The sequence below is a fragment of the Cryptotermes secundus genome, unplaced genomic scaffold (genome assembly GCF_002891405.2).
Source record: "Cryptotermes secundus unplaced genomic scaffold, Csec_1.0 scaffold873, whole genome shotgun sequence".
NCBI classification, from domain to species: Eukaryota; Metazoa; Arthropoda; class Insecta; order Blattodea; family Kalotermitidae; genus Cryptotermes; species Cryptotermes secundus.
In genome coordinates, this window is record NW_019739229.1 from 2368531 (window position 1) to 2392281 (window position 23751).

Consider the following 23751-nt stretch of genomic DNA (forward strand, 5'->3'; position numbering starts at 1 on the left):
CGATCTCTTGTTCTCATCTGAAGGACATTACATGATATTTATTTTTAATTTTGTGGTTTGCTTCATTCAATTTATTGTTCTCATCTGAAGGGGAATGCCAGGATAATGAATGTAGGTATATAATATATATGTATATGTAGGTATATATAATTTTATACATAGATCTCATCTGTTCAAACTCACTAAAAAAATTTTTTTTTGGTCTGTAATATACATGAAAAATTTGTGACATTACATGATGTAGGTCCTTTCTTAAGAATGAAAACTAATTATAAGATGACACATACGTGTATTAAGGTATACCTATGATATGCGTAAGGTCATGGTCACATCTGTTTGTCCTTCCTGACTGATCCTTCATTCAGTGCATAATATGTAACTATAGCAGTTGGGGTCTGAGAGAAACAACTTGCAAATTTTAGGTTCTGTGGAGTTGCTAGGAGCAATGGCATACTGTGCTCCGAAACAGCTGTCCTCCTGTCTGCCAAGCATAGTGCCTAAGTTGATTGAAGTGCTGAGTGACTCTCATGTGAAGGTGCAGAAAGCTGGAGCACAGGCACTCAAACTCATTGGCTCTGTCATCCGGAACCCAGAAATTCAAGGTGAGCTGCTGATAAAGGTAATGTGCAGTGATCTGAAAAGTTAAATTTCCTGAGCCAGGTATACAATGTAATGCTCTCATTGTTAGTGTAAACAGGTGCTGTGTTCATCTGCATTTGATGTGCCTGTGAATATAATGCACAGTGACTTTAAATTGAAGGAAATATTCCTTTCTTGCACAATAGCTGTATAGTTTCTGAGTACAGCAAATAACTTTGTCTTTATGAACAGTTTTGGAAGTGTGTTTGTAATTTTCTGCTGTGTTGTTCATTGTTATTAAAACATAAAGGAATATGGATCTGATCCAGAAGAGGGAATCGGGGTCATGAGAAAGGAGCACTCATTCCAGAGGGAAGGTGGCTAATGGTTGAAGTATGGAAAGACAAAAGACCTATGACAACGATAAGCATGATTCTTGAAGCAAAAGTGAACACAGGAAGGAAAGACAGAACTCAAGCTGGAGATAACATAGACCGCACTTTGTTGTCCAGTGCAACAAATTCCAGAAAGGTGCAGATAGATCATATCAATGCATTAGTTATATTACTCCCTTAGAAGAAAGCTGTAAAATGGTGAGACAGGCTGGTGTTGAATAGTTCTGACTTCTGGGATATAACACCATGTAGCCTGCTGAAAGTCAGCCAGTGTTTCGGAGGAACTTACCACGTCCATCTTCAGGGTAGAAGACTAAATCAAGCAAGAAACAATTGTGAAAGCAGGTGGCAAATTTGTGTTGTTATCTTGTAAACTGTGCACTGTTCATTGCATTCCTTCTGCACAAGAGAATGAACAAAAATGGGAAACAAAGTATAATAAATTCTGCATGACTTAGCGAGGCCTTAGATATCAGAAAAGAAGAATAGAACTGGGCCCAGTTGTGATGAATCACAGTTACCAGAAATCTAACAACAAGGGTGGCTAAACACGGGCCCTTAATCGACTGATTTTAACAAACATGACCTGCAGAAGACTGTTGCTGTCAGGCAGGGAAGGAAGAAGTGCCCTGCAACACAGTGTCAAGTTTGTGTACCACACAAGAAGCACAGTGAAACAAGATACATTTGTAAATTGTATACTATCACTCTTCACAGATATTCCTGCTTAGAGAGGTTCAACCATATGAAACACTGTTAGACCCACTGCAAGAGGTTTTTTTCAATACTGACTTAAGAAGTCTCATCTAGAACTTCAAAAACTGAGTAGGAATATATTCTAGGGTAGAACACTGAAATACTTATAATATATTCAGGAACTAGTGCGAAATTTAATGAAAGGTGTACACTGGTCCTCAGTATGTGAAAGTAGGGCCATCCAACTTGTAGCACACGAAATGCATACAACCCACTTGTTGATTTTGTGTAGTCCACAAGAGTATTCTTCCAGTCCCCAAAATATGAGCTTTTGTAATGCTTTCCTTCTATTAAAAAATGTGGCAAGTCTTTTTAAAATAACTTCATAAAATGTGCCTCCTAAATATTGTGTGTAGCGTTTCAGCTGCCTTCACATTACACAATAATAAGTAACTTAGAAAAGTGTGGAGTCACATGAGTCCATATCATATGCATTTTTGGTTCAATGTAACCAACTTCTAGCAGTTAACTTTTAGGCACTCTCAACCTGATGGCAATGTTCGATGGCCTGATTATACATTCAGCATAGCCCTGTTGCTTGACCACTTGAATTAAACTGGTGTCTTATTTTATTGGGAAAAACAGTTCCTTTATGGCCCACATGTAGGTGTGTAATGTAAAATGCAGCCCCTCAGTGGTTTGAATTGTGTTATGTCCAAGCAACAAAATGCTTGTATAATTGTGTATTACAAATTTTGTCGAAATGCCTGATGGTAATTCTGTGTGTTTGCGTTTTATAGCAATCGTTCCTGTGCTGCTGGAGGCATTGCAAGACCCATCAAACAAAACTGCTACATGCTTGCAGACCCTACTGGACACACAGTTTGTACACTTCATTGATGCTCCATCATTGGCTCTAATCATGCCTGTTGTGCAGCGTGCATTTATGGATCGTTCCACGGAAACACGCAAAATGGCTGCCCAGATCATTGGCAATATGTACTCCTTAACTGACCAGAAGGATCTGACTCCATACTTGCCTACTATCATACCTGGTCTTAAGACATCTCTGCTTGACCCAGTGCCAGAGGTAAAACTTACTCTTACATGATTTGCATGTACAAGGACTATTCAGAAAGTAACCTCTGATGAACTGTTAACAAAATAAGCAAGGGAAAAAAATATTATTTTATACCATTTACAAAAGGTACTTGTATACTTAAGCTACTTATGAACTTATTCACCACTGGAATTGAGGCACTTGTATTGGGGAATAAGTATTTGTATGCCTGTGTCAAAGAAGCCTGCTGCCTGTGAGCTCAGCCATGTTTTGACACCTTCCATCAACTCCTCATTATTGTTGAAGTTGTTGAAGAGCTTATTCATCATGTACTTTGCTGTTTATATTCAGGTTCGCAGTGTATCAGCAAGAGCTCTTGGAGCTATGGTACGTGGAATGGGTGAATCTAGTTTTGAAGATTTGCTTCCATGGCTGATGCAGACACTTACATCAGAAACAAGTTCTGTAGATCGTTCTGGTGCTGCGCAGGGTCTCAGTGAAGTTGTGGGAGGACTTGGTGTTGAGAAACTCCACAAATTAATGCCAGGTACTGGACTCTTAGTATTTAGTATTATGGAACAGTATGAAGCAGCTGAAAGCACACTGTATTTCCGTGTGTGCACGTACACGGGTTAAATGATTTATAGATCGTCAGAGAGACCGCTTAGATTTCTTGAAGTCTCTTGCTGGATTAAGTTGTTACACACGTGCAATTGTATCTGAAGAGGTTTTTATTGTAGAACTTTTTGCATTCATATGAGAAAGATTGAAATGTTTCATTCTTTAGCACTGTTTTCAAGGTTTCATCATTTCCAAAGAAACCAAATTGTCCTCTCTTTCACACCTTCCTGACTTGGCATTGGTATATGTCTACCTGTGGGGATTTCTAAAAGGAAATATTTCAATGAGATTGCACAGCAAATATACAGAACATACTAGAAAATGTTACCACAACTTGCAGAGCATCTTTCTCTTTCAACATTTCCTATGGATCATGCCTCATGAAATTGTGTGAAGATTGAAAACCATTACCTGTAAAATTAACTGTGCCTTATTGTGATTGCTTTCATTTTTAACATGTCCCACATGTTGCCCACCCTCATGAGTGTGACTTACATCTTGTTTGTCGTATATTTCTGTGCATGTCCAAAATCACTTGCCAGTCAGATGGTTGCCAATTTGAAAACTGTCTTTCATATTCTTGGACGAATACTACTGCATTACCATTGCAGAGTCCATGAATGTAATGGATAACCACACATTCTGTATTGTTCTACATGTACATTGTTACAGTATAGTATTAACAGGACAGTGGCACCACATGACACATTAGTCTAGCTCTGGCTGTGTGTCAAGGGAACATGTTCCAGGGCAGCTGCTTACCAGTTCTGTCAAACTGTGCTCACTGTTGGCTTTTCATATTCACATTTAGATGTCTGTAACTCCAGTAGTATTGACAACAGGCAAAATAATTACTCTTTCTTTATGGCTTGTAATGAGCTGTAGGTGAGGTATTGACTGTCCATTATGGGATGCCTATGTGTGTGCAACAGATAATTAGCAACCATATTGAAAATTTAAGTTAATAGTCTTTTGTGTTCATTTCAGTGGAAATTCTGTGTGTATATATGTATATTTTATTTTCAGAAATCATTAGCACTGCTGAAAGGACTGATATTGCACCACATGTTAAGGATGGTTATATTATGATGTTCATTTACATGCCTGTGGTATTCACCAGTGAATTCACTCCGTATATAGGACAGATTATTAATCCAATTCTTAAGGTAAATTTTGTTATGAGTTGTTTATAACAATTAAAGTAGCAAATAATACTGCCATGCTGTATCATGGCCTGCTATGATACTCATATTGTATTAACATATGGTGTAGAAGTTTGTAACTAGTAACAGTGTATACTATAGTTAGAGAGTTTCACCACATTTTCGAAAGTATCTCCTAGCAGTACAGGTATTGCGTAGGAAAGTGTCTTATGTTGTGAATGTGTTAATTTGAAGTGCTCAGGGCTGAAAATATTATATTATATTGTAGGATTCTGTTGCACTTTTCACTTAGTGTTGATTACTTACAGTCTCACATGCAACACTGCGTTCTATAACTCTAAAAGTTTATAAGTCCATCATTACATGTTTTGACCAGTGACCATCAGGTTTCAGAATCAAGAACAAGATACACAGTACTGAACACAACCCACCAACTGAAACATGTGCATGTTGAGAAGATCTATATTTATTTAACAACAGAAGACAGCAGTTTCCTTGCCAAAGATTTTAACATCTGATGATGACCACATTTGTCAAAGCATATAGTGATGGATTGTTAAAACTTTTAAACTTCTGAACTTCTAAAGTTAATTTTGTGGCGCATAGTGTTGCACGTGAAACTGCAACTAATTGACACAAACTGAAAATGTAAGCGTTAAATTGTTCAGTACATGGAGTACATGCATTCTTTGCTGTTTGCACACTTCATTGATATACAGTTTAATTTGTTTTATATGAAAAATCTCTTCATGTTATGATCACTGTGGCCACATGTGACCCTTGGTTGTTCCTTTGCATTTTCTTCTCTGTCTCATTTACTCATCAGATTGTTACCACTTGGTACTTGTAGGCTTTGGCAGATGAGAATGAGTATGTGCGAGACACAGCGTTGAAAGCAGGCCAGAGAATTGTGAATCTTTATGCAGATACAGCAATCATGCTGTTGCTGCCAGAACTTGAAAAAGGACTGTTCGATGATAACTGGAGAATTCGTTACAGGTATATGTCCATATAAAGAAGTCACCACGACTTTCAGTTATGTATTACGACAACAGTATCTTCGTACATATGCCTCTGTGCTTTTACTTGAAGGGAAGGAATATATGCATCACACATACCGAAAGGTTGTATTAAAAACTGAAAGAAATTGGTTGTTTCCCATAGCAGCTTCATGTTAGCTTGTTTTCATGTTTTCTGACTTGTAATGTTTAGATTACATTGTTCTGTGTTACATTCTAAAACATGATGTTGATAGCTAATTACCGTAACTAGTATGTTGTACGTGTGTATCTTGTAGAGTCATCACATACCACAGTTACTGTTCCTGATTCAGTACTGGTCCTAGTAACGTGACCTCAATGTAAACCCCCAAATAATTTTATTTGCGGATGAAACTAGCGTAATCATCAGTAATCAAAACAATACTGTACTAGGAAATAACTTGAAGTCAGTCTTCACTAGTGTGGCAAAATGGTTTAAGGCAAATTTACTCTTATTAAATCTGGACAAAACCTACTGTACGGGATTCCACTCTAAAGATATTAATTCTGAAATACAAATTAAATATAATAACAAAATTATTGCTAATACTCCTGAATTAAAGTTTCTTGGGCTAGTACTTCACAATACTCTCTCTTGGAAGAGTCACACCGATATATCGGCTTCCAAATTAAACAAAGCATGTTATATTGCAAGAGCAATCAGAACTTTCTTATCTTTAAATTACCTAAAGATAATCTATCATGCTTATTTTTATTCAGTTATAACATATGGATTAATTTTCTGGGGAACTTCTTCCCACAGTACGAATATTTTCAAACTCCAAAAGCGATTGGTTAGAATACTAATGAAAGCAAGACCCAGGGAATATACTGCCTCTAGCATCGCAGTACCTACTCTCCTTGACTATGTTCATGGTTACCAATAAATCACTGTTTAGACAAAATTCTGAAATTCATAATTTTAATACCAGGAATAATTCTAATTTTTTTTTAAGTAACGACTCACTTGATGATGTTTCATAAAAGTCCCCCCCTACGCAGGCATTAAGATATACAACCGTCTTCCAGCTGACATTAAGGACTTGGCATGTGATATTAAAAGCTTTAAAAAAGTATTTGCATGAGCATTCTTTTTATACTGTGGGTGAATTTTTTATGCATAAAACTAGATAAGTATTTCTCATTGTAATAGTAACATCATTGTGTAACCATTCACAGTCAGATTTCCTGACAAGTGAATGGGAAGACAGGTTTCAGCCCGAGAGAGAAGGAGGACTGATCTGGTATACAGATGGTTCCAAGATAAATAAGGGCACTGGAGCTGGTGTGTTCTGCTGTGGCATGAGGCGGAAACTTAGTTTCAGCCTTGGGCAGTACACGACAGTATTCCAGGCAGAAGTATATGCCATTAAGGCATGTATTATAAAGAATATAGATAGGAACTACAGAAATAGGAACATCTACATTCTATCTGACAGCCAAGCTGCACTTCAAGCGCTTGACAAACACCAGATCAACTCAAAATTGGTCTGGCATTGCCACCAAACCCTCATGGAACTGGCCAAACATAACAGGGTACAACTGATATGGGTGCCAGTGCATGAGGGTATTGCTGGAAACGAAATAGCAGACCAATTGGCCAAGATTGGAGCTGAACATCCGTTCATAGGACCTGAACCAGCCTGTGGCATCTCTATAGGAGTTGCCAGAAAGGCAATCAGGGACTGGACAAATATGAATCACAAGAAATACTGGGCATCCTTAACTGGACTCGGGCAAGCAAAGGGACTCATATGAAGACCCTCTACTAAAAAAGCGAAGGAGCTGTTGAAGTTAAACAGGAAGAGCTACGATGGGTGGTAGAACTACTTACAGGACGCTGTCACCTCAAAGGACATCTCTTCAAATTGGGACTAAGTAACAGTCCAACTTGTGAGAGGTGTCAAGAAAAAAATGAAACAGCCACAAATATCCTGTGCGAATATGAGGCCTTAGCTTATTTAAGATTGTGCCACTTGAGTCAGTATTTTATGAAACCAAGTGACTATTTCGATGTCCCCACATACAAAATCCTATGCTTCATTCGAAGCGCAGGATTGTTGAGGGTATAATCAGAAGGGGAGGCACAATAGATCACTGTGGTCGCCGTGCAAGGGCCAAGAAGGCCCACCCCTTGTACATTAATTCAACATCATTGTATCAGTATTTACAGCATTGTATCATTTTTATTTTTTTGACAAAATCTTTTAATGATTGCATGTCTTATTTATTTATTTATTAATATTGTACTGTCTTGTATTTTTTACTTTTCTATATCCAATTGTTCTACCAATATGGATCAACATAATAAATTAAAATTGTATTGAACTCATTGCTCTGTGGATTAATTCCCCAGTTACAGTCTTTATTAGTAATTATAATGGAAGTATGCATTCCTAATACTGTTATTCATAGGAAGGAAAGAGAACTAATTAGAAGTGCAATGCATTTATGTGCTGAAGAAGCATGTTAAATAGTGTCCAAGATGAAATATATGTGTGATCAGGTTTATTCTCTCCAGTATGCATTTGTTTTATGCACTCTGTGAAATTAATCTGAAAAAGATGGAAAAATAGAGGAAGGTCAATTTTATTTTAAGGTAATCAGTTTGACTTCATATCTGCTTTGCTTTATGCAGTTCAGTGCAGTTGTTGGGAGATTTGCTGTACAGAATATCGGGAGTGTCTGGAAAGATGAGCACTGAAACAGCAGATGAGGATGATAATTTTGGAACTGAACAGTCACATCATGTAAGTCTTAATTCTTCTATAAACTTTATACGAGTAAGAGACATTGATTGTGTGATGTGGTAGAACTAGCAGAGTATACATATACTTTTCTGTGTCTAAAATTGTAAATAAGGTGATGACGGAGAAATTGTAAGTTGTGTATAGCAACTTTTGAGCCCTGCAAGTCTAGTGACACATTTTGCAAAAGGATTATTTAAGTGACATTATTGTTCATTATTTGGAAATTTTGTGACCTCTGTTATCTTGTATAAACATTTAGGAGAACATCAAGATCAAGCGTTCTTGTTCACTTTCTCATTTATATCCATCTTAAATCAGTAAGTGACAAATTATGTGACTATAAAATGACCCCTTCTTCATGTATCTGCATAAAGTCCCATTTTAGACCAGAAGAATTTTTTTTCCTGTGAAAGTTGCACCACTTTTGATTTTTGTTTTCTTTTTTCCTTTACCATTCATTTGTCCCAGAAGTGAATGTTTCATCAGTGTTGGACAGTAATTAATTGCCACAATTCACAAGAATTATGTAATATGTGTATCCATGTTGTCATCTGTGATCTTGGTGTATTATGTTCTCATGTTCTGTTTAATAGGTAACAGTTACAGTAAACATTTAAAAAATGCACATTTTAAAACAAATAGCATTAATTACATATATATATGTTTAATGTATGCACTAATACCATGTGCTGTAGCTTAAATCCATGAAGCCTGTTCACGACAATTGACACGAAGCACTGATTTGCCTCCACAAACTGAGCTATGTTGGGCAGCGGTGACATAATTTGAAATCACCAAATATGTATGAGCATATTTCTGTTTTCATCTTTATCTCTGCCTGAGTAGCAGCATGTTCATGTTTGATGAATATTTTGCAACTGTGGAATATACATCAAAATAGAGCCACTAGGTATAACGTGCTACAGAAATAGAATATAGTAAATTGTTCACAGTTGTGATTATTAGTAGTTAGTAGTAGTTAATCCCTGTTTCATGGAGTGTAGGGCATCATTAAAATGCCTCCACCAGATCCTGTTGATACCACTTCTTTTAACTTTACTCCATGTCTTCCCCACATCCATGGCTTCTTCCTCAACCATCGTTTTCCAGGTCTTTTTGGGGATAGCCATGCTTTCGAGCCCCCCATGGGGATTCTAGTCTAGTGCCATTTCTCATTGGATCCAGTGGGTTTCCTTAGGGCATGACCAATATAGCACCACTTTCTCCTCTTTACCTGGACTACAATTGGTTGTTTCGTAATTTTCTGTAAATCTCCATTTAATATAGTCTCTGGCCATTTTATATTAATAATGTGCCATAAACAGCTAAGACCTGCAGTCTGTTTGTGATTTGCTGGGTAACTTTCCATGCTTCACAAGCATAAAGGAGGACTGACTCCACATTGTTATTGAAGATGTGGAGTTTAGTCCTTTTCAATAGCTTCCAATTTCTCCATACAGTCTGAGGATTGTTGCTTTGAAGATATTGTCATAATTATACAGTGCTTTATGCATAGATGAGTTTCAATATATGCTGCACTTGCCACACTCAGGCTTTCCCAGAAACTGTTGAGTTATTTGTTTTACACATCTTTATTCATGAATGTGATGAGCCCTATTTTTGAATGAAAATAAAATTTAGAAATACTTCATCATATATTTGGATAAATATGATGTGTTGCTGAATGTTGTAAACAAGTGGTTCGAGGTTTAGTTTATGGGTAAGAGGCTTGCTATTCTGACGGGATTTTGTCGATTTTCATGATTACTTCGAAGCAGATACTGGAATAGTAGTTAAAAATAAATTTCCATATTCTTTACAATTCATGATTCACATAACTGGCATGCGCAATTGAGAAGGTGTAGTGAAATAAATTAGGAAGCAAGTTATACTGTCAATTTTTTCAGGCCATCATTGATGCTCTTGGTGGAGGACGCAGAAACCGGGTTCTGGCTGGTCTCTACATGGGTAGGTCAGACGTGGCCCTTATGGTGAGACAGGCAGCACTGCATGTGTGGAAGGTTGTTGTGACCAACACACCTCGCACTCTGCGAGAAATTCTGCCAACACTCTTCAGCCTGCTTCTTGGCTGTCTGGCCAGTACAAGCTATGATAAGAGACAGGTAGTGATCATTGTATGATGTAATAAAAATATATAAAAAGGGTGTATTGGAATTGAAGGCAATTTTATGAACACGTGGCAGGGAGTGAAACTTCTTATTGCACTGGATAATATGAAAGCTGTTTTCTTATTTTTTTCATCTTGAGAGGTTCAGATATGACAGATAAAAGTTAAAAATAAAATTCTGTCTTACTGGTTATAATGCTATGCATTGTGGTGAAATTTACCCCTGTTTCGCAAGTGATACGTTCCTCCAGAACATCAGTTGACTTCACTGGATTACATGGTGTCATATCTCAGAAGATATGGCTCCTCTGTGTGAGAATCTCAGATCCAGCATCTGTTTTTGTCTGTCTTCTCACAGTTTGAAGCTATCTTTGGTAATGTAAGTGATGAGAACTTATCCCAGACACCATTACTGGTGCTCAAGGCCTGGTGCTTTAGTCTCTGTACAGATCCAGAAAACAGTCCTGTTAGATTAATAACATGCATATGTTTCCTTACTAATTTTTCCGAATATTATTATATAAAGAAGCTTAAGCAATAAAAAAATGTTGAGTGCTGTAATGTATGATGATATTTCAAGAGTAATTCTGTGAAGTCCTCCTCTTCTTGTTGCTATCTGAAATGTCAGTATAAATATATCCCTGTTTACTCATGAGTTGAAACACACACTCCTCCGAGGTGTGAAGAAGATTACACGCTACTTTGTTTAAAAACCTACTATAACATTGAAGGAAGTTTATTTCTGGAATATTTTTTCATCTTTTGTTATCAGTAAAGTGTTGATTAGTATTAATAGAATAAGGAGATCTGTTTTTCAGTGGCAGCAGTCCTGCTCATTCTCATGCTAGAGATTTGATGTTCTCAGTCTCTTCAGGTAGATTCTGGGATGGTATCATAAAATAGGCTACAGCCATTTCTACATCAATATTCATCATTCAGATTCATCCTCCCAAATGATATTATAGAGAGTGTTCTAATATGAAGTAAGCAATTATTTTTCAATGTCCAAGAACCTTCACTATGTACATTACTTACATTTACATAATTAAGTGCTGCTTGAAGATAATTGCTGCTGCTAGGCAGCATGTTTAATCTGTTAATGAGCTTAGAAGTACCCATGTTAGAACTTTCCACCAATTAAATTTTTTCTTGTGACAGGTTGCAGCTCGTACCTTAGGAGATCTAGTGAGGAAATTAGGTGAACGAGTGCTGCCAGAGATCATCCCTATTCTGGAGAAGGGTCTGGAGTCAGATCAACCAGATCAGCGGCAGGGAGTGTGTATTGGTCTGTCAGAGATAATGGCTTCTACCAGCAAAGACATGGTGCTCACATTTGTAAACAGTTTGGTACCTACTGTAAGGAAAGCACTGTGTGATCCCCTGCCAGAAGTGAGACAGGCTGCTGCAAAGACCTTTGACAGTCTGCACTCTACTGTAGGGGTTCGAGCACTTGATGACATCCTTCCGGCAATGCTGAACCAGTTGGTATGTCATTTTCCACCGTTTCTTTGAGTGGGAAGTGTTCTTTGTGTTACTTGAAGCTCTTGCTGCAACTGAATGCAACAAAATCCTCTCTGGCATTCATGTCATTGTGAAATAAAACTCTGAAGTTGTAGAGCATGTCTCTGGTTCCATCATCAGGGATAGATGTCTAGTGACTGCCAAACACCGATGGCCCATTCATCCAGGGAAGTGCTCACCTTGACCAAGTGCTGGCCAATTAGAGAAGAGAAAGTGCCATAAAATAGGCATCAGTAATAAAATCGTGTTATGATACTTCTTTAGGGAATCACTGTTAATGACTTAGAGGAGAAAATTCCAATGGGAAAACCAAATTTGAATTTCTTCAGTAATCGCACCTTTACTTTAAAGTTTAAGAATATATTGTCATGTAAGGGGGTTACGCATGACAGAAATAATTGGTTCTAGATCAGATAATTGTATTTGTTGGCATTTCAGTTTATACACTTTCCTGGCATCACATTTAAATTGTATTTAATTAGAATCTTTATGGATCTCGGTAATGGTAATAATGCAGAAAGTGGTTCTTTTATGCTGTTTGGTTAGTGGGCACTTTCTCAGTGAGGTTTGGAATGTGAACTTCTGCTTAACATATAACTTTTATTTTTTATTTGGAGCGTTTGCTCTTTTGTGCTTTTAATGAATTATTGAAACCTTCCTCTTTTCCTTTGATTTTATCAGAATGACCCTGACCCAAAGGTTGCTGAATCCACATTAGATGGGTTACGACAGGTGATGGCCATCAAGTCTCGTGTGGTTCTGCCATACCTCGTTCCACAGCTTATTGCTCCTCCGCAAGTAAACACCAAGGCTTTATCGATTCTTGCCTCTGTAGCAGGTGAAGCGCTTACAAAGTACCTGCACAAGATACTGCCTGCACTGCTGGCTGCACTCTCCGCAGCTCAGGGAACCCCACAAGAGACCCAGGTAAACCACTGTCACATGTGTTCTTTACTCAGGCTTCTTTCAATTAATAGCGCGTAAAGCATATCATATATACTTCCGCAATTTACATGATCTTTTTAATGACATTTTGTGTCTAAAAGATGGGAATGCTACTTTTCAGGATATAATTTTATATGTAAGACTGTGGCTAGGAAAATTACACTTGCATACTACTAAGAAAGAGGTGAATTGTGTGAGGGAAATGTGATTTTTGTATGCCTTTCCGCGTAATTCATAATCTGTACATATACTCCAACTTTGTAATTCCAGTTCTCAAGAGATTGTCAGCGGTATTTGCGAAACAAAGTTGTATAATTCTGATGTGTGAGAAAAGGAACTCTGTTTTATTAATATATGAATTGCAATTAAATAACTGAGTTCACACAGCTTTTTCTCTTAGCCAAATTAGTTCATTTACAAAATCATAATTCCATAAAAGTAAAGTAAGTAAAGGTATCCTTGTAACAGGCTGTGGAGACCCATAGGGTTGTGAGATGTTGAGGTTTCCACATTTTCTAGACAATCGGCTCATTTATGGCGGTAAGGTTGTCAGCCCTACGTGCCAGATCATAATTTCATATGTTTTTATAAATAGGTACATTGACTTAGTTTGAAATGAAGTGTTGATGCAGCTTGTATTTTGTCATTTGATTACATACCGTAATAGAAACAGAACAGAATGCTAATCCATCACATTCAGGAAACTTGTGTGATTCTCTCCATGTTGGTTTAGAATAAATCATAGGGATCAGTATCCTGTGTTTTGTGCAACAAGTATGGATCTGAAAGCTAACTGAGGATGCCAACAGCATAATGTGCGTGAATGCCTGTGATTGGTGGTTCATCCACCTCACTACCTGCCCGTGAACATCAGTGGGTCCCTGTGCCCGTATTTTGTGAGTTGGTCACTAACAAACACTAGTCTGTATAACACCAAAAATTTTGACATGAGTATATTTGAAACTGGTGACATATAGATAAGGGCAGGAAGTACATGAAGTCAGAAATGAAATGGTTAATCACTTACTTGTATCATATGTATTTATCAAAATGTTCGTATCTAAGTAAGGGGGCAAAAGTACAGTTTTTATATTTTCCCAGTATTTCTTTTCTAAAACAAGGGGGTGTGTAGATCATGTGAGGCTCTTATTTTTAAAAAGAAACATGAAACACGAGTGTTTATATATGTGTTTTAACCCAGAAAGTAAGAAATGTTGAGAATCGTTTCTCAAATTGTGATCCTGACACCACTGGTGGTCCATGGCTGTCCACAAGATGGCACATGACTGTATATGCTTGATCAGCTCAAAACACTCCTTGCTTTGGGACCCACTGACATCCATAGACAGGCATATGTGTGCAGAAGGAAGAGAGGGAAAGACTGAGAGAGACTTAGCACAGAAGAACTAGCAATCATTGGCTTCTATATGCATTTTGCTGCTGACACATGTGAAGTTAAATGAAAATTATATAAACTAAATTAAGGAAATGCAGTTGAGGACCATGTGCTGCAACACGTGCTATTGGGTAGGCATGGGCCCATGTAAATTAGAACATAACCAAACTAAATTAATAAATGACTGTGTGAGTTTATGAACCTGGTGTCAGATTTTCCATTTCTGTTTTCTCACATTGGGGTACAGAATTGAAGGCTGTGAAAGCAGTTTTTAGTTTCGCATTCACTCTGAAGTTGAAAATTTCTTTCGCTAGGCTCCTCTGTTTTTTCTTGTTTATTTTTTTTTTTTTTTGTTTTTTTTTTTTTTTTTTTTTTGTTTTTTGGAACCAGGTGGTTTAAGGCGGTAATGACAGTGCTGCCTGTTCAGTTTTGTTTTCTCCTAATATGTGTAATCAGTCAAGTGGACTCCAGCAATGTTAGTGATTCTGTGGTGATATGGGGAAGCAGCAGAGTGTTTTAGAGGGAATGAAACTGAAATGGGGAGAGCCCTGTAATGAAGAAACTTAACATTTCCAAACACAGGCTGTGGGCTGTTATATAGATTGTACTTTCTGAATCTTAAATCATATCAGACCGTGATGACAGAAGCAGAGATGGTCCCAGAAACATCGTTAATTTTTAACCAACAGGCCCGGCTGACAGCCCAAGAATATTTTATCAAATTTAGACACCATGGAACCTTCACGTCTCAGGATGTTCAGATAGCTTTGACTGAGGCTGTGGAAATAGAAACTACATGAAACTGTGACGCAGTCAGCTGAGCATGAGTTAGCAGCTTCATTACAAGCAAACAATGAAAATTCCATGTACAACATAGTTTAGAAGGTTAGCATGTGGTTTATCACTTTCAGGTAAACACATGGACATAGTGAATCAGTGCGTCAAACTTTGTTGTGTGCATAGACAACAGTGCGCCTACAACTGGTTGAACACTGAGTAGTTTATCTGAATGAGACTCTGGACCTCTTAGAAAGTAACCATAGTTGCTGGTCTTGTTTACAGGAGTTAGAGTACTGCCAGGCTGTTGTGTTGTCAGTGACAGATGAAGTCGGTATTCGGACAATCATGGATCAACTGATGGAGTCCACACGGTCAGACAAGGTGGAGCTGCGACGTTCATCTGTTATGTTACTGTGTGCCTTTTGCCGGCATACTCATGCTGACTATTCTCAGTATGTACCACAGCTTCTGCGAGGCCTCATACATTTGTTCACAGACTCAAATCGTGATGTGCTCCAGATGGCATGGGAAGCACTCAGTGCTGTTACCAAGGTAACTGATTCATAGATACAGGAACTTTCATGAAAATTTGGTAGTGGCTTAGTTGGTCAAGGAATTCTTTACTTTTCTGTGACCCAGTACTGTAGTAACCAAAGTCCATTATTCTGACTTGATTGAATCCAGTCAGTTCTATTCCTAGTCTCTATCCTTGATGACATGATTTTAAAGTTGTAGTACCATCACGCAACTGTTGATTATTGTATAAGAAAATGATTGAGATCAAGTAAAACCCATGAGTCAGTCAGTTTATTATATAAATCACATTACATGTTTCAGTCTCGTTTGATTGTCATCAGGTTTATAGGAATAGAAACAACAAATATACCAAGATTATGCAGAATTATATGACAAAAACGGATCCATTTTCCAATGTCATAAATTAATAGTTGTGTACATGTTAGGGGCTGAATATATGAAAATATAACGGGTTTGCTCAAAGCGATTCTACCTATAATGTAAAAGCATAGTTATGAGTTCTTTTAAATTTGTTACACATACTGGGAAAGGTTTCGTGTAATGGAATGTGCATGGATGATTTTTGGTATGTATTTGATGTGTTGATAATTAGGTGCGCGTGTATGCATCCATGCAATTTTGTCTACAACTTGTACCCCTGATGACGGCCAGTTGGACTGAAGCATATAGGGTTTGAATAATAGGAAGAGATGAATGCTTTTGGAGTGTGAATTTCAGTACAGTGATGAAGAATGCACAAGGACAATGAGAGGTGCGAATGCCAATTGTCCTCATATGTTTATTACCAGAATTTTCATGCACATGTTGATGGCTGTGAAGGAAACCCTGATGATTTTAATGAAGAAATAGAAAGAGAGGAAGATGGAGGATATGAGGAAGAAATGGTAGTACAGCAGTAATGATTTCCGTGTTCTTACGGGGTTACTGTTTTACTTCAACTTCCCTCTGTTTATGCTGAAATGTTTACTTTTTGTGTTACAGACTCTGGACTCATCGCAACAAACTGCTCATGTTGGAGACATACGGCAGGCTGTGCGTTTTGCTGTCAGTGATTTAAAAGGACAAGAGTTGCTTCCAGGCTTTTGTTTACCAAAGGTAAATGCTTTGTCTTGCTGAAGAACTGGAGGAAGGGGCTGCTGTTTCTCTTTCCATTTAATTGTAATGCTGTGGCTCCCCCATTTTTTCTTGAAGTCACTTTAGAAAATATAAGAGGGGCTGATAAGTCTTTGGCTTTATAATGAAAACAACAAGCTATGGGATTGAAAATATTTATTTACTCTATATATTCCCCCCCTGAGTTCCACACACACTTGTGACTTCTTTGTTCTAACTTATTTAACCCATCCAAGAAAAATTCTTTTGGTTGTGCTGCAAACCACCCATCCACAGCTAATGTGGCCTCCTCAATGCTCGAAAACTTTCTTCCCATGAGGTGTTTCTTGAGGTTAGGAAAGAGGTGGTGGTCCAAAGGGGCCAAATCAGGTGAGTAGGCTAGGTGTTTCTGAACTTCAAAGTGAAGATCTACCAATTTCTGGTGTGTAATGGCCGCCTTGTGAGGAGCAGCATTGTCTTGAAGAAACCAGATTTATTTTGAAAGTTTGCGTCGATGTTTGGAGTGTTGTATCCCGGGGATGGGATAGATTGCAGGTTGGCAGGGCGAGCGGTTCCCTTGGGAGTCAGTGCGGGGTGTGAGAGTACTGCAACTTGATATTAAATACATTTATTGATACTGTACAAAATCAGAGAGAGGAACCTGTTGGTAAGAAATCAGTGGTCTGCCTGAGCAATGGGCAGTGGCCGACTCCTGGTATCTGACAGCACCTGCTCCACTTAATGGATAGCTCAGGCAGTGTCGATATCAAAAAGCCCCTTTACTTACGCCCCGTGTGGTATATATCTGGTCCAGTTAGGGCGTTACCCTTCTGAAGTAATCTGACTAACTCATTCATTGCATCATCACCCTCTTGAGTTTTCGGAGGGTCCACAGCTGTTCTGTTCTTAGTAAGAAACAAGCATCGTTCTCGTGACAGCATCGGTGAAGGACAAAGTTCTAATCTTTTGATCCTTCCCGAAGTTAATCCCTTAATATTTCCTGTTGGTACACTCGATTCCTCATACTGTGTATACATGAGGTACAGTCTATTTCTAATATTACAATATAACATATTATATCAATAAAACAATTCATTTCATACTATATATCCCCATATACCACATGGGTATTAACATATACCATAGTTTAGAGTAAGCATCACCATGCCTTATACAATAATCTATATCAGGTGTCACCATATACAACAGGAGACCAGTTGCTGCTTCAGTTTGTCGAGAAGTACATCGTAGTACAATTATTAGAGATGCTTTTTACTTCTTGAATACCAAAGACCCTTCTTATCATCCAGTCTAGCACAGGTCGTAGGTTTTTCTTGGAACTTGCTCTGTGACTGGAATTATGTTAAACCAAATGACCTACTAGTGTGTTAAACTGTATGTTTTGGTAACTGTGATGTTGTCCTAATATTGCATATAACAGTGTCGACTGGTGAAAAAGGAAAGTTTGTAAAATGGCTTCAGAATGCATGACAGAAGTAGTTGAAGTTGCCATAATGCCCTTACAACAAGGAAAATCTTGATATAGAATTTAATCCAAGTTCAACTTTCAACTTTATTTTCATCCATAACTGAAATAAATACAATTGGACATGTCAAAAAATAACAGGGAATATATCACATGTCAGAGTCACATAAAAATTACACAATGATCTCTGTTATGATAATATAACAACTGTTATAAAGTACATAACAATAAAAGATGCATAAGGCCAAAAGAATAATATAAGTAATGTAAAACACAATATTAAGAACTGCAAAGACAAAAGACAATCAACAAACTAGTCATCAATCCAACGTTAGTTGAAGAACTCTTGAAGAGAATAGAAAGTGCTGCACAACAAATAATTTTTTAGTTTCCTCTTAAAAACATTAAAATTTACAACACTTTTCAATTCAAGGGGAAGGCCATTAAATATTTTAGTTCCCATATTGGTTACAATTTTTTTTTTTTTTTTTGCAATGATCAGTATTACAAAATGAGAAAACTGAACTACCCGACATATTTCAGTTCTGACCACAGTACGATGACTCTTGGTCTCTCTCATTTCAGAACATTTATGATAACCTTAACAGCACAGCTGATCACAGTGGTTGCACAGTCTAAGATGTAAACTTTCTTCGCCTGCTCAGACACTTGGGTTGTGGGTTCAAATCCCACATGAGGAATTGATGTTTGTCTGTGTTTATTCCCTGTTTGTGTTGTCCTGTTAGGTAGCAGCCTTGTGACAGGCTGATCACTCATCAAGGAGTCCTGTCGACTGTATAAGATTAAGAAATGAAGTGAAATGAAGCATTTCACATATGCCCTATACTCCAGAGGGAGCAACAGGAATATGAATGAATGAATGAATGTGTGGTAGAAATTCACAGTAAACATTCCTTAGAGAATTGTCTGCATATATTATTAGAAAATCAAGGATAAATATGACTGTACATGAAATGTACTGCTACTATTTCTGTTTATAGGGGATCACACCAATTCTTCCTATCTTCCGAGAAGCCATTCTTAACGGGCTTCCTGAAGAGAAAGAGCAGGCTGCACAGGGCTTGGGTGAAGTGATAAGACTGACCAGTGCTGAAGCACTCCAACCATCAGTGGTCCACATCACAGGCCCTCTCATCCGTATTCTTGGAGATCGCTTCAATTGGAATGTGAAAGCTGCAGTGCTAGAAACCCTTGCTCTGCTCCTTGCCAAGGTACACACATGTTATCTGAAAACACTGAGATCTCTAGGGAAATTGTTTTTCTTCACTAAATAGCAGGCTTCCGTAAATAGAGGTTTTGCAATAATTGCACCTAACTACTAATTGTAACCAATTCTGACCTTTTTACTAAGTGTAAGCTTCTTCCTCTTCATAGATGCCATAACAAAGATTAAAGAAAGGAAATGCTAAACATGTTGTCACTTCTCAAAGATTATATTTGTGAGGGACAGTTGGCAGCAAAGAGAAAATGTGAATATCAGTTGTCATTTTGACCACAATCACGCTAAATAGAAATATGGAGAAAGAATGTTTTGTACACTAAATGCAGTATTTACTAAATCAAAATTCACTAAGCACAGGGAAGAAAGATTTTGTTTCTATGGAACTTCGGTTGTCAGTGGATGTGAAACTTGGCTTATGACATGAAGGGTATTTGAGAACAGGGTGCTGAGGAGGTATTTGGACTGAAGAGTAATGAAGTGACAAGCAGTTGGAGAAAACTGCATAATGAGGAGCTTCATAACTTGTACTCTTCTCCAAGTATAATTAGAATGATCAAGTCAATGAGGATGAGGTGGGCAGAGCATGTAGCACGAATGTGGGAGAAGAGGAATGCATATAGGATATTGGTGGGAAAGCCAGATGGAAAGAGACCACTTGGAAGACCAAGGCATAGGTGGGTGGGCAATATTAAAATGGATCTTAGAGAGAGAGAGGATGGAATAGTATGAATTGGATTGATCTGGCTCAGTTTAGGGACCAGTGGAGGGCTCTTGCGAACAGAGTAATGAACCTTTGGGTTCTGTAAAATGCTGCAAAGTTCTTGAGTAGCTGCAGATTTGGCTTCTCTTCAAGAAGGGCTCAACTCCATAAGAAAGTGCATAAGTATTGGGAATGTATCCTTTATGAATATTGAGGAATTCATATACCGGTGATGCTCATACTTTTTCTGTTGTTATGCTTAATTGTTTCACATTTGTGACAACGGGTTTTAATCTCAGATATATTCTAGAAAGCAGAGGATGGAAGAAAATCACTTGAACAGAAAACAGTAAATACCTGAAAACACTATTTTCTGTTAATTGTTATTTTTCATTCTTTTTCTACATTAAGCAGACATTTAATAGTGGTTTTGACACTATATTCTTAGAGCAAGAAAAGCTTTCTGATATGGATGGGTTTACATTTGGTTGACATTCCATTATGCTTAATGTAAGTCAGATATATGTAACTGAGCAGGCTTGAAAGTGCCCAGTGCATTATATAAAATGTATTATGTAGGTTGGTGTGATGCTGAAACAGTTTCTACCCCAGCTTCAGACCACATTCCTTAAGGCTCTGAATGACTCGAATCGACAAGTACGCATCAAGGCTGCAAGTGCTCTGAGCCATCTGATTGTGATCCACACCCGAGCAGATCCTCTGTTCACAGAGCTGCATGCGGGAGTACGCACTGCGGATGATCCTGCGATTAGGTAACGTTGCTGTTGCGACACAGTTGCATGTTTTAAGTAAGGTTTGTGGTAAAGTAAGAAGTATAGATGATAAGTGTAAGATGAGTGTACCAGTAGATAAAATTCCATAAAAGAAAATTGTTCAAGTTTACATGAGAGTCATATCCCACACTTATAATACACTGTATCATATCTGTGTTCTTTCTAATCTTAGCACAGTGTGAAAGCCGTTGGTGAAATTTGTAATTCTGTCCATATTTGTTGCTTGTTTTATGGTCAGAATGTGTAATCTTTTGCCTCTTAAATGAAATGTGTTTCATCTGTGTCCCATACAGTTTTATGAAATAACTGTGGTCTTATGCCTTTTCACTTCTGCTCATGTGAAGTGACATTATCTGTGTTTGTTTTGATGCACTGGTCTGTAATCTCAGTTTAATCCTTCCACAACATTACAATGAAAGCAGTTCATAATTGGGATTACTGAGCATGTTCACTTTTCCCATTGTTTGATATTCTGAAGAACACAGTGTTTCTGAAATGTTGTGTTCTTCAGAATACTGGGCAATGGATCAGGTCCAACACCATTGTCTGAAGCCTTCAGAAAGCAATTCATATTTCACCTGTTTGGAGAAGTTTTATAGTTTACTTTCCTAATAATGTATTCTTTGTCTTCGAGTATTATTGCCCTAGTATATGAATGGAGAAGGATCCTTTGCTGAAATAGACTGTCAATCAGTTGGTGTAGTATGCTTCAAAATACTGAAAACAGTTTTAATGTGTTTAGTGTGTTACTGATATGAAGTAGGTGTTGCTATAGAATGGCTAATGTTGGTTTTGTAAGATGTTCGAGAGCTTAGAAAACCTCTTCTGATTATGTTTGATGATTTTAAAAGTAAACGTGCCCCCTAAAGCATAAGTTAAATAGCAAATTAAAGTGCTGTGATTGTAGAAAGGTAATTTTATGCGGTACATTGCGCAGGTATGTAACATATTCCCTCTTGTAAGTCTACCACCTTAGATTGTTGAAAAGATTATAGACATTTGTAAGAAAATGTGGTTGTATATTGTCCTTGTCTTGAACTTGTGGTCTGTGATGTACCGGGATGCCGTACATTGTTCTCTTACAAACTAATGATATCATAAATTAGGGCCACCTATCACTACTTGCCTACAACCCACTTGTGCTACTTTTCTCATGCCTTCTTACATTTCTCTTCTTGAAAAACGACCGTCTTTGGGGCCAACATAGGTTCCCCCTTCCCTTTGCATCCATTGTTTCTGAGTTCTTTTACTTAACTGTGCTTGAGTAACTTTTGCTTCTGTTGGTCTGTTTCAAGCTCCTTTGCATGCCTGCTTGTGAACTGGGTCTTTGACACATGATTTGCTCTGCTTGCCACCTGCTTCTTGTTGTATACTTGTGTTAGTCTTTGACCCTGAAGATAGTAGAATTATATTCCTCTGAAACATAGTGAACTTCTACTGGTGTGTGTTGCATCACATCCCAAAAGACAAACNGTGCCTACTTGTGAACTGGGTCTTTGACACATGATTTGCTTTGCTTGCCACCTGCTTCTTATTGTATACTTGTGTTAGTCTTTGACCCTGAAGATAGTAGAATTATATTCCTCTGAAACATAGTGAACTTCTACTGGTGTGTGTTGCATCACATCCCAAAAGACAAAACTCTTCATAGTCTCTAACATTAGAACCTAGAAACCAACTTAGAAGAATTGTGTAAAAGTACCATCTGACATGTAAGTCTGATTGCAAATTAAATTGCTATTAATATGGAAGGGAAAATATATGTGCAGTAAATTGTGCAGGTAAGATATATATCTCCTCGTGTAAGTGTACCTATGTGACTGCATGTTGCTCATATGCTGAGCTTCCAGTCTTTACCTATACAGACTTTCTGTAGGTTTCATTTAAACATTTTAACTAGCCTAACTAGTTTCAAAATTTATACCAAACTCAGCGAGAATATTCTACAGTCCTTCTGATTGAATCATGGGCTTTATTATAGACTTTGTACGAAGACACTCTGGTTTTAATGAATATAATTACCCTGCTGCATAGCAAACAACGTAAGCAAAAATACAGAAAACAGCAGTTTCCTGATCCATAATTTTTGTCACTTGATGGTGACCACAGTGGTCAAAAATGCAGTGTAAAACTTTAAAGTAAATGCTTTAAGATTTTTAGAACTTTAATGTTGCGCATGAGACTGTGGAACTAATTGATACTAAGTGAAAAGTGCAGGAGGATGCTACAATACAATATTATTGTACTGCATCTGCTAAGGATATTCCCTCTCTTTTGGCATTGTGCTGTTTCTTTTGTGGGCAAAGTTAATGTAGCCATGTAACTAGAGTTTTTATTTGCTCTCTTACAAAGTACAAGACACAATTTGTGTTGGATAAGTGAATAAATTAGGCAGAACTCATAGATGGTGCTTTTCGTTCTGTTTAGGGAGACGATGCTGCAAGCACTGAGAGGCGTCATCACTCCAGCTGGAGACAAAATGACAGAACCTCTTCGCAAAGCTGTATATGTCACTCTGACAGGAATGCTGGGTCACCCAGAAGATATCACGCGGGCTGCAGTAGCCGGCTGTTTGGGTGCACTTTGTCGCTGGCTGTCACCAGAACAACTTCATGCTACCCTTACTGATCATCTCCTTTGTGAGTTTTATTCATCATTTCAAGGAGTGTGAGAGAACACACCGAACCAGAGTACAGAATTTAGTACTAGATTAATCCCTTGTGTGATGTACTTGTATGTGAATGTTTCACACATATACTCAGAAATTTTTGGTATATTTATTTTACTGAAAATTTAAATTCAGAATCATCTTTATGAAAATGTTA

At 37.7% G+C, this 23751-nt stretch overlaps 1 protein-coding gene across 1 annotated transcript in view; it reads left to right on the top strand.

The window, feature by feature from the left end:
- Positions 1–23751, top strand: part of LOC111871801 (eIF-2-alpha kinase activator GCN1) — a 66095-nt gene that overhangs the window by 35736 nt on the left and 6608 nt on the right. Inside the window, exons 24-37 of the mRNA XM_023865157.2 lie at positions 423–602; positions 2471–2760; positions 3082–3277; positions 4378–4517; positions 5365–5513; positions 8193–8304; positions 10212–10427; positions 11591–11917; positions 12635–12880; positions 15357–15626; positions 16593–16706; positions 19191–19421; positions 20712–20905; positions 23354–23565. Of these exons, the coding sequence (XP_023720925.1) occupies positions 423–602; positions 2471–2760; positions 3082–3277; positions 4378–4517; positions 5365–5513; positions 8193–8304; positions 10212–10427; positions 11591–11917; positions 12635–12880; positions 15357–15626; positions 16593–16706; positions 19191–19421; positions 20712–20905; positions 23354–23565 (2877 nt within the window). The remainder of the gene's footprint in view (positions 1–422; positions 603–2470; positions 2761–3081; positions 3278–4377; positions 4518–5364; positions 5514–8192; positions 8305–10211; positions 10428–11590; positions 11918–12634; positions 12881–15356; positions 15627–16592; positions 16707–19190; positions 19422–20711; positions 20906–23353; positions 23566–23751) is intronic.